This window comes from Octopus bimaculoides, unplaced genomic scaffold (genome assembly GCF_046866305.1).
Source record: "Octopus bimaculoides isolate indiv1 unplaced genomic scaffold, ASM4686630v1 contig268, whole genome shotgun sequence".
In the NCBI taxonomy this organism is placed as follows: domain Eukaryota; kingdom Metazoa; phylum Mollusca; class Cephalopoda; order Octopoda; family Octopodidae; genus Octopus; species Octopus bimaculoides.
Window position 1 is genome coordinate 5,621 of NW_028315517.1, and position 11,880 is coordinate 17,500.

Consider the following 11,880-nt stretch of genomic DNA (forward strand, 5'->3'; position numbering starts at 1 on the left):
AGGTCAGTTCTGGCTGGTTTTGAACATAAAACGAGTAGAATATTTGGGTCAGATATGATTGGTTTAAATGCCAAAGGTTTAATGTACAGCATGTGATTGTTGAAAGAACAAAATTCTATTATATCTTTGTAGTGTTCATGTAATAATTAACATCAAGTTTTCAATATTTTCTAGTACAAATTTCATACCCAAGTGCTTTGAAAATTACCACTGGCTGAATCAATAAGGGATGCTGGTCTATTAATTAGACAGACTATTCCATCATTGACTCTGCGCTCTGTCCTTGGCAGAAGTACTTAACTATTAATGGTCTAGTTCCAGTAGCTTTGCATTGGATCAATAGCAGTGGTGGGTATATTGTATAATTGATGAGTAATTTGTGAGCTTCTGATGTTGAAATCTTTTCTTCCCATGGGTAAGGAGAAAGCAACAGGAAACCCACTTCAGTGTATCCTTTCTTGAATAATCCTCATGGTTCCAGTTACCCAATGAATGGTGGAATTTTTACTTACCAAATGCATTAATACAAACTTTTACTTGTTTGTTTACGAGCTTTTAAACTAACCCAAGTGTTTTTGGTATATTCATACATTTCTTTTTTGTTTTCTTTCATCATTGTAGTATTGCTGACAGTAATTTCAACATGAGTGCTGATATACATTACAGAGCTTTAACAGCTGGAGAAGAAGGCAAAATAGGTAAATTGATAATATTGATTTCTATTGAATGTGTTTATCAATTGGATTTTTCTTCATATCTAATAGTCTTTCTGTTGATTTTATTTATTACTATTATTATTATTATTATTATTATTATTAATGTAATTTTTTTTTGTCTTTGTAGATATAATCTACATTGGTAATATTCCAACAAATATATCACAAGTAAGTGTAAATGTATTTTTCAGTTTTACATCTTTAGGATTTTAATCATTTGATATTTTAAGTCTTTTTTTTTCTTGAATATTTTTATATTTTGTTTCCCCTATAGGTTTGATGTCTTCTGCAAAGTTTTGATACTGTTAGTAATTATTGAATTGTTTATTTGATGCATTGAGTCAATAATTTTTAGTAAAGTGCTTTTTGTTAAATCACTTCACTCACAGATTAATGTTGCCATCTTTTTCTCTTTTACGTTTATCTGTGAGTTAAATGAGTTTATCTAAACCACATTTTGTCAATAAGTCAACTGCACAAAAACAAGCTATCATTGTATAACATATCAGATTTCTTCCTCATATTCACCATAGAATGTTTGAAGTAAAAGAGATGTTGAGGGAAAATATGTCAATTCTTCTGAATGAGCTAATTTGTAAAATATTGGTTTCTTTTGACTAAGTACAAAGTCAGTTTTTGTTTGGAGTGGAAGGAAGAATCAATAGAATCAATTGTAGTATATTACTGGTACTTGCGTTAGCAAGTTCTTAAAAATGGTTCAGTGCCAGATTAAATGCTTTTAGTACTTTTAGTTTCTTTTCCTTACATTGGTTCTGACACCCTCTTCCTTACATTGGTTCTGACACCCTCTTTCTTACATTGGTTCTGACACCCTCTTCCAAAATCTGTGGCTCAGTGCCACAGATTTTGGGAGAAGGTGCAACTAGCATTTTATTTTTTAAACGGTGAAAGGATGAATTTCATTATATTATGAGCTCAATTCCTGTTTGTATTAACTTTGCCATTCATCTCTATCACTCATTAAGATAAGTGTTTTTTTTTGATAAATTTTAGATGAGAAATATTGGATAAAAACATGTGCTTCTATTTTTTTTGTAAGGCAGTATCATTTTGTTTGTTATTTGTTTTTATATCATTTTCACCCAATACAGAAGTGGATGGCAAATAAACTGAGAAAATGTAGGCTTGTGAGAGGACTTATCAAACCTTTTTAGTGCAGGTACCTTCAGAAAATGCACCCACAACACTCTGTCAAATGGTTTGCAATAACGAGGCTATCCAGCCATTGAAACCAAACCAAAATGATACATGAGCACCAGTTTATGAGAGTAGTAGCTCCCCCACCCCACCCAAATGACTAGTCTAGCTCTTGTGAACAAGGAAAGTAGATGTAAAATGATGATTATGTGTCAATGTGTAATGGGTGACTATAAAACTTGCCTTTCCATCACACTTATTAAACTACAGAGATTTTGATTAGTTACAATTTCCAGAACAAATTAAATTTCATCATGTCAAAAGTCAAGATCAAAATAGGTATCTCTCTTAATTGACTATTTGACTGAAAGTGTCATACGGTGGTACTGAACCTGGAACTATGTGATTGAAAAGCAAACTTCTTAACCATCCAGTCATGCCTGTACTTATATAATATAGATACATTTTATGAACACATTCAGTTACATAGGCCCCTCCAATTGATACAAACCTTGAAACTACAGGCTAGGGAACAAGTACTAATTTCCAATTATGAAAAGAATGTTAAAAATATCACAAAATGATATTCAAACAACTGAAATTATAACCCCCAAATCCATCATATTAACAGATTAATTAAGCTTTTTTTCTGTCTTTTAAATTTCAGGAAGAAATTGAAAAATTCTTTTCAGAAGTGAAAATTGTTGAATTAAAACTGATTAACAATGGAATTAAAACGTAAGTAACCTTCTTAAGGTTTATTGATGAATTTTGTTGATAGACAAGTTAAGTTGATGTAGATATAAACTATTGGATTTCACAGATGATATTTCATGATTATTATTGCTGTTAAACCTCAAGTCAGGTTAGGTCCGGTATGCCATTAGTTATTCTGTCTTTCTGTCTGGAACTGTTTTCAATTTTCATTTTCCAAACTGGGTAGTGACTATAATTGAGCAATTATATAGGAGAAACTTATTTTAACCCTTTCATTAATAAATTTCTCTTGAAATATACTGCCTTTTTTCAAATAATTTTGAAAAGAATGATGTATTTAGTAAAATAACCTTGTCATTATCAAATTGGTGTTTGGAACATAAATTAACAAGGAATTCTGATGGGAGTTTTAATTTAAATAGCTTTAAAACAGACTATTTATATCAGAGAGCAAGAGCAGTCTTGGGCAGATTGGTATTAAAAGGGTTAACATACACATAAAAAGTTTTTATTGTCTTGAACCTTGCTGTAATGTGCCAACCATCATTGACTTGCTTTTGCCTTACTATATCAACTATTAACTGCTTAAATGCAGTGATGGCTGATAAGTAATACAATATTATCTGAAATGAATTTAACTTTATTACTATTTTCATTTGTGGTCTTATTGGAAAAGATAGTTTCCATAGAGTTTTTATTTTTATTTTTCTCTTTGATTAATAATACATGTGGCAGAAATGGGGTTTCTCTGAAGGATCTCTGGAGTAATGTTACTTGACAGAGTTTGTTGCTCAACCTGAAGAGACTGCTTGACCGCTGGAATCTCTCCAGACTGAGCTGCTACTTCTCTACATTGAGAGGTCACAACTCCATACTATGGGCATGTAATTAGAATGTCCCTGGAAAGGATTGTAAGACAGATTCTTCAAGCTGAGTCAACCAGCAAGAGATCTAAGAGTAAATCAAGAATAAGATGGCTGGATAATATCCATAGTCTCAGTTGGTCAAGCTTGAGGATCCAGCTGGAAAGTCTGTTGTTGCTTCTGATAGGATCCTGTGGAGGGGTTGCCTGAAGACTCTTCCTCTGCAAACCTCCCCAGAATAGTGGGCAGAAAAGATGGATGGATGCATTAAAACTAAAGCCTTCCTCATATTTTTGGACTTTACAAGTTTGAAACAAGAGGTTTGACAAACTGATGGTTCGTATGTGATCAGTTTTTTTAAATTCGAGAAAATATTTCAGAATTTTTTTTTTTTTTGTTATTTAGATATGGAATGGCTAAATGTATCAATAATGAAGAAGCAGGAAAAGCCTTAGAGTTATACCGTGACAAAGAACTAAATGGTCGTCGACTTGTTCTAAGGAAATTTAAAAGTAAGTTGTATGAAAATGCTTTGTTGTTATTGTAGTCTGTGTAATTTGTGTTTGTGTGTGTTTCTCTTTCTCACATTTCCACTTTATGTACTATGATTACCTCCTCATCCCCAATCTTATCCTCTCGGCCCAGTGCCACTGTATCATTACTCTCTGTTTGCCCTCGGCCTATGTATTCTACCCACATGCCATGTCTTACTCTATTATTGCCTTCTGCTAGCCCCTGACCTTGGTCTTCCACCCACACATAACAAGAATACTTTTCCCTCACCCTATCCAAACAAACCAATTTACATCTCTTTCTTGGATTTCCTCCTTCATTCACTACACCTAGCTCTCACTCCCCAATCCTGTCCTCACATCCCTGTTCCTCTGTATCATTGCTATCCAGTAGCCCCTCCAACTCTCTATATATCCAGGTCTTTCGTCACTTACTTGCACTCTTTAATTGCATTCCCTTTGCAATATCCTGTCACTTATATTATGGCATTTGAACCTCAAGGCTATGCCCTAGCACTTGCCACTTTCTATATCTCTCTTCCTTTACTCAACCATCTCATTTATACTCTGATCCCTGTTCCTTGTGAGTATGCATGGCATTTTGCCACCATCTCCATCCTGTGGTCTCCCACTTTCTCTCTCTCCTGCACTTCCCTCAGGTTGGGCAACTGTGTATTTACTTTGCGGTAGCACACTTGTTTCTGTCTTCATTCCTGATCTTTCTCTCTCCAGCCGGGTAACCTTATACTTTCAGCAAGACACTTGTATCTGTTTCACTATAACCATTTCATCATCACCTCCCTTCTTAAAAGTTTTTGTCTTGCAAGTACTTGGTGACCCTGTCAGTGAAGGTGCAACTTAAAAACACCCAGTCCACACTGCAAATTGGTTGGTGTTCGGAAGGGCATCTGGCTGTAAAAACCTTGGCAAAACTGCCCTTGCCTGTGCTTGTGCCACATAAAAATAATTTATTACCATTTGCATGCATAATATAAGTCATAAGACATAACATATTTTTATATATGAGTGTATAAAGATTTATACACAGAGAGAAGACCCTTGACGGGATTTCTTACATGCTAAAAAAGGCAATTAAACCCAAACCACAGAAAAATAGTTCTTAAGGCATAATGTTAATGGCACTAGAGTGAACAAAATAAAAAAAAATTAGTTAATCCTATACTTGAGTTTCGCTATTAATGACTAAATAAATTAATTAATTTGGCATCCATAGCTTGTCAGTGGGATCATTAAAGAATACATGATTATGTATCTTTAATACGTACCGAAAGCATATGCACAAGACAGCTCCATCTTTATACATTATGGATTCAAATTTAGTGCATGAGTGTAGTCAAATACTGCTGGGCTATTTAACTATGCTTGTGTACTAAATTTGAATCCATAATGTATAAAGATGGAGCTGTCTTGCGCACCTGTTTTCAGTACGTATTAAAGATACATAATTACGTATTTTTTAGTGATCCCACTGACAAGCTACGGATGTGAAATTAATTAATTTATTTTGGTAATTAATAATGAAACTCGAGTATGGGATTAACTAATTTTTTTTATTTTGTTCACTCTAGTGCCATTAACAGCGTGCCTTAAGAATTCTTTTTTCCGCGGTTTGGGTTTAACTGCCATTTTTAGCATGTAAGAAGACCTCTCAAGGGTCTTCTCCCTGTGTATAAATTTTTAAACACTCATACATATAAAGCATTTAATTCAGTACCCGGTGAGCAGGGGTTGCATCTGACTTTTGTTATGGATTGTTTTGATAAAATAAGTACTTGTTAAAATTTTTGAGATAAAGTTATAAAGAGTGATATTATGGCTGTATGTATGTACAAGGGATTAATACTGTTTGAACCTGTGGATTAGCATTTTTTTTCTTTTTTACATTTTCTTGACAAAAGATATTTCATTTCTGTTTTAGACAAAAAAGGCAATGATGGAGATACATCAGAGGCTGAGAATGTTTCTGAAATAAGTGGAAATTCAGATTCGAGAGATGTAAACAAATTCTCCAAATCTAAAAATAGCCATTCTGCAAGTGGTAATGAGATGCCCAAGTTGGAAGATTGCAAGCATGATTCCACCAGTTCAGATCATCAAGGTACCTGTAAGTCTTATGTGTGCCTGTATGTCTGTGTGCACATGTGCATGTATGTGTCATATATATATATATATATATATATATGTATATATATATATATATATATATATATATATGTATATATATATATATATATATATATATATACACACACATGTATGTATGTATGTATATGTATGTATGTATTATTTATGTCAGAAGTAGTTAGAAACTTCAAGGCATATAAAATAAATCAGTTTTGATGATTTATTCCATATCTCAAATATTTTACAAGTCAGAATTAGATAATGCTGTAAATGATAGCATGTGGAATATTGAATCAAAACACCCCTTGGCTGGAAAAAGCTGAAGGCTACCCTTAGGGCATGAACTCATATCTTGTGTAAATTAGATGGTCCAGACTTTGACTGCTCAGTCAAGGAGTTTCTTAATCCAATATTTTACACACTATTGTTTATAAAAAGGATATATATATATATATATATATATATATATATATATATATATATATATAAATAAATTTAATGAATGGAGTAAACGCATGTTATAACTGCATATCGGTTATAATGTTTTACGTTTAAGCTGGTTCCCATACATTTCCCTGAGGAGAAGTTTACATTTTTAACATCGTCGATTCCTATGGATCGCATAAATTGTAATTCTTCGAAACATATGTCAGAATAAAAGTATGCAGTTATAATATGCGTTTACTCCATTCATTAAATTTTTATATATACTCAAATACCCAAAATATCAAGGAGTTTCTACCTCATAAACAGGAGTTACACCACAGTTATTTTGTGATCTTTGCTACCCTGGTATCTATTAACCAATTTATTTTATCCGAGTTATTTATTACTAGGAGAAAATAAATACATATAATAATATATATATATATATATATATATATATATATATATATATATATGGGGTAACAAAAAAAGTTGTTTGTGGTATATTTTCATTAAGAACCACTTCTCATCATCATTTCATGTACAGCAGGTTTAATATTTAATTGAACTGTTTTAATGGGTAGGCCTTCAGATATTCACAGTTGTAAAGACTTGTTGGCTGAAACTTCTATTTGTTCTTTTCTCTGAATGGTTGTGAATATTGTAAATGTAGTTGAATGTCTTAATGGAAGAAATATATTTGCAAGTATAAAATTTTATAACATGCACTGAAGAGAATTGTTGATATCATTTTTGCCAATAAATTAGAAGTTTGTAATATTGAGAGAAAGAACGTTTATGGTTATGAGTGAATTAAAAGTGTACTTTCAATTTCAGGATACAGTATTTTCAGTTGAGAGACTTATTTTAGGAAGCAGTTTGAAAACTTTGCTGAACTTGTCAAGAATATTATGTTGACTGAAGGACTTCAAAGAAGAATTTTTTTTTTTATTGTGTGGTCATTTTCAAAATTAGAGAATGTGAGCTTTAACAAGAGAGAAATTGGGTATTTAAGTTAAGCTTAATAGAAATATCTATTGAAAGTAGTCTCAGTGATAATATTCAACTTGTTAGCATTCTAAATTAGATATCTGTTCGATGAAAAAAAGTATATAACATTATATAAGAAACAAAAAAAAAAATAGAAAGATACCCCAAAAACCCTCACAATGAAATTTTCTGTTAGATTGATTTTCTCAGCTTGAAAAGTGAAATTTTAAGAATAAGACATTAGGTAGATCTAATTGTAAATGACAAGTTATCATCAGAATGATTGATCATTACCATTACTTTGATATTTGTTTTCATATTTTCTCTCTGTTGGGTTGGATTAACTGGATCTGCTTTGTTACATCAAATCTCTAAAGATTGTTCATATGGATTCAGTAGCATTTTATGTATTGTAGCAACAACAAATAAAAAGATAACACTCAGTGTAAAGGGATGTATGAATGACAAAAATAAAAATTTAAATCTCAAATGCTTAGTGTCTGTTTAAAAAATATTTTAGAAACTTATAATGAATGATCTCATTTGGATGGTGATTCTTCTCATTTAAACTGAGAATAATTGCATTTTGATTGCATTATTATTGCTCTTTTTTTTTAGTTAACATTTATATGGTGTTTATTGTATTTATTACAGATCGTTCGAGTATTTTCAACAGTCGAAATAAGTATAAACAAAAATCTGTAGTTAACACAAAAAAGTTAAACAAGTTTTCTGGTGGAGCTATAACGAATGGATTTGGTCGTGCAGTAGCTAATTCATCTAAGCAAAACCACTTAAGCACTAATGCTAAGTGCAATGATACTAGTTCAAGTAAATCAAATGCGCATATAGCACTGTTGGTTGGTAATTTTCCAATTGGAACTACAAAGGTACGTTACAGCTCAATAATGATATTGCTTTCATTGTCCTCAACTTTATTATCATTTTCTTAATGGATTAAATGAGGTTTAACTGTTGATAAACCCCAAACTTTTAGTATTTCTGTTTCAGTCTTAGAGAACTTCATATTTTCCATTGGCTGCTATCATTCACAAGTACTTGTCATTTGTTTGCTTCACTGCTATTCATTTTCATAGTTGGTTTTGACTATTTAAGTCTTTAATCATTAACCCTTTAGCATTCATATTACTCTGTCAAATGTAATGCTTATTTATTCACATTTAAAAAAAAATTAATCCTGTATTATCTTGTAGCTTTGAGATTTCAAAGATGGGATTATTTATTTTTAGAATGACATTGCAGTGGAGATGTGAAAGTCTGAATCTGGCCAGTTTTAACTTAAAATAGGTAGAATATTTAGGCCAGATACGGTCAGTTTAAATGCTGAAGCGTTAATGTTGTTAGCTAAGGTTTTAATCCAGTTTACCACTTGAGCGTATTGTAACACAATTCTTACTTACTGGATAGTCAATCACAAATTAACAGTACAAGGACTGTACATTGACATTTATCTTGTAAATAATATAGTTTTTCTTTTTTAGTACTGCAAATACTTTACAAATGAGCATTCTGGGCTATATTATAACTTGTTTGGAGTAAAAAAAATGTTAAAGCTGATATTTCCCTTTCATTATGCCTTTCATCTTTCCAACCAGTAATTCATTTTTGCATCCATCTGTGTCTGTGTATGCATTTATCGATTCATCGTTTTGTATAATTATACCGTTTTATTTTTCATTAATGCTACAATGCTCTGGAAGCTGACAGAAAGTTAACTGAAAATAAGATGTCCCATGTGTTATTTGATACAAAAGGATGAGAACCTAATATCTAGTTTAAATCAATGAAAGGCTAAGAGAATGGATTCATAATACAAGTGTGACATAACTAAAAATAATAGATGGTTTTTCACAAAAAAAAATACATAAAATACATTCTAAAAAAAGTAATTTAAAAAGAAAAATAGTATCAAAACTTATTCATATTTACATAAATGGAAATACTAACACTGCTCATTTTATATATATGTATGTATTTTGAATTTTTTTTCACGTCAGTGTTCAAACATGGTGTTATTTTTCAAATATTTTCAGGGCGAGTTGAATGCATTATTTTGGGACTATAATGTTACACAAATTGAAATGGTAAATAATTCAAACTCTAAAAGGAGGTTAGTAAAATAATTTCATTTTTATTTTTATATTTTTAGTGTCATTATATTTATGAGTTTGAAATCTGTTATGCAGTTGGAGTTTTTTTAACATGAATTGATTTGCATTGAACTCAGGCATTATATACATCAAAATACAGCCTTGTTTATAACAGTGGTTCCCAAAGTAGGTGGTACTGACCCCCCCCCCCCCCCCCCCCCCCCCCCCCCCCCCCCCGGAGACAGTTGAAAGATCTGGGGTGAGGAGTGTTGTAGAGAAATGGGGCAATAATGAAGTGGCCAAAAGGAGGCAATGATTGGCAATGCCCCCCCCCCCCCCCCCCCCCCCCCCCCCGTTTTTCAATTGTACACTCAAGTCTAAGAGATGGTGTTTAAATCGATCTGAAAAATGTTTTAAGAAAACTAATTTCAAGAACAGAAAACAAAAATAAATATAAAAAGTCCTCAAAAGTTTACTAATGAAGACATATTGTGCAACGTTCTTAAAATTACCAAACTTAGCTTACAGTTAAGTTAGTCTTTTTTGTCAAGCAATAAATGTATGTCTCTTGCTTATGTTTGCTTTGTCAAAGATTAACGTTTGGTTAAAGAGCTATTATTTGTAAAACCACTGAAACAGATGCAAAAGAGAAGTCAGTATTTTGTGTTTGAGCAATAGATAGAACACCATCGATGGTAAGTTGTCATCGCAGCTTCATTATTTTAATGAAAAAGTTATTCCTAATGTGTTTACAGCGCACTCAGTAATCCAGAAGTAACATCTGGTTGCAAATAACCCAAGTGGTAGATTTAACAAATTGTTATCACAGCAGTAAATAAAATCAAGGCATGTGCTCATAATTCCTCACTGTTTCAACAGCTCTGTACTGAGAATGGTAAAGATTTTGAATGTTTGTTGTTGCACACAGAAGTTCAATGGCTGACAAAGGGAAACAGCCTGAAAGTTTCTATTCCCTTTTTTAAAAAAAGTTGTTGAATACTTGCAAGATTCTTATTCTGTTCTTTGTGATGAACCAAGAAACATCGAGCATGACATTGCTTACATGACAGATATATTCACAAAGTTCAATGAAGTTAATTAGCAACTGCAAGGAAATGAGGTTAAACCTTATCAGAGTAAAATCAACCCTCTCCACATTTCTGTCCAAGTTACAGCTATTCAAATGTAACATAAGCTGTCATCAACTCTCTGTTTCCAAGCCTCTCTGAATTGGAGAATATAAAGTGCATTGCAGAAGATGACATTCAAGTGTCTTGTTTACATCTGCATAGAGACATTTCTGACAGATTTCAGGATATTTATTTTTGATTAAAATACCAGTCTGTGTGATACCTAGATATCAGTAATGAGGAAACAAGAAGAGTGGAGGAAGATTTGGTTTCACTTTAAAATGATATTGAACTGAGGCCAGAGTTCAATAAATCATGTCAGGATTTTTGATTGCAAAAGGATATTTCAGACTGCTACCCAACAGTGTGGGACAAAGTCAAGATGTATTTTATTGCCTTCCCAACATCATATCTTGTAGAGTGGGGCTTCAGTGCAGTTGCCTAGCTTCTTTCTAAGTGAAGAATCAGACTGAAAATTACTGAACACAGAGATCTAAGTTTACTTCTTAGTACCTTTCAGCCAGACATTGAAAAGCTGATATCTCTGCACAATGTATATCTATCACATTAAAAATATGAAAACAATGTAGTTACAGGTGAGATGTAAATTTAATCTTTTATATTGTAAAATCAACAAAATAATGGATTAATTAGGGTGGATTCATGATGGATCAATTAGGAAATACAGTTGCTTTGAATTCACAGGAGAAAGAGGTCTATGTTTGTGGTGGTATGTGTGTGCTGTTAAGAATGTGGCCTGGGTGCCAACAGGGCAGCAGTCTGAAAAAGTTTGGGAACCACTGGTTTATAACAAACTGTAGATTGCAGTTCAATCTAATAAACAGCATACAACTGTATTAATAACTAAGTAACAGTTAATACAATAATAAATACTCTAATATTATTAGGATTTTTTTTTTTTTAGATTGGGAAATATAAACATACACAGATATGCTGATATGTGCAATCCTACTCAAGTTTAGGCAACTGTGTTTAGTTATAGAACAACTTGTTTTTGGGTTATGGTGTGCAGTTTATAGTATCTACAGGTAATTGGGATGGCGACTACCTGAAATGAACCCGAGTTCTCTCAGCAGGCCGTGGCCTTGGTG

The 11,880-nt window shown here is 32.4% G+C and overlaps 1 protein-coding gene across 2 annotated transcripts in view; it reads left to right on the plus strand.

Moving 5' to 3' along the window:
* Window positions 1-597: 597 nt before the first annotated feature.
* LOC106871559 (uncharacterized) overlaps window positions 598-11,880 on the plus strand; it is a 17,421-nt gene continuing 6,138 nt past the window's right edge. Inside the window, exons 1-7 of one of the 2 annotated variants that reach the window (XM_089346866.1) lie at window positions 598-698; window positions 844-884; window positions 2,542-2,612; window positions 3,860-3,966; window positions 5,906-6,091; window positions 8,182-8,417; window positions 9,582-9,658. In XM_089346866.1, the coding sequence (XP_089202992.1) occupies window positions 644-698; window positions 844-884; window positions 2,542-2,612; window positions 3,860-3,966; window positions 5,906-6,091; window positions 8,182-8,417; window positions 9,582-9,658 (773 nt within the window). In that variant the 5' untranslated portion in view covers window positions 598-643. The remainder of the gene's footprint in view (window positions 699-843; window positions 885-2,541; window positions 2,613-3,859; window positions 3,967-5,905; window positions 6,092-8,181; window positions 8,418-9,581; window positions 9,659-11,880) is intronic. The other variant, XM_089346867.1, reaches the window with a different exon arrangement.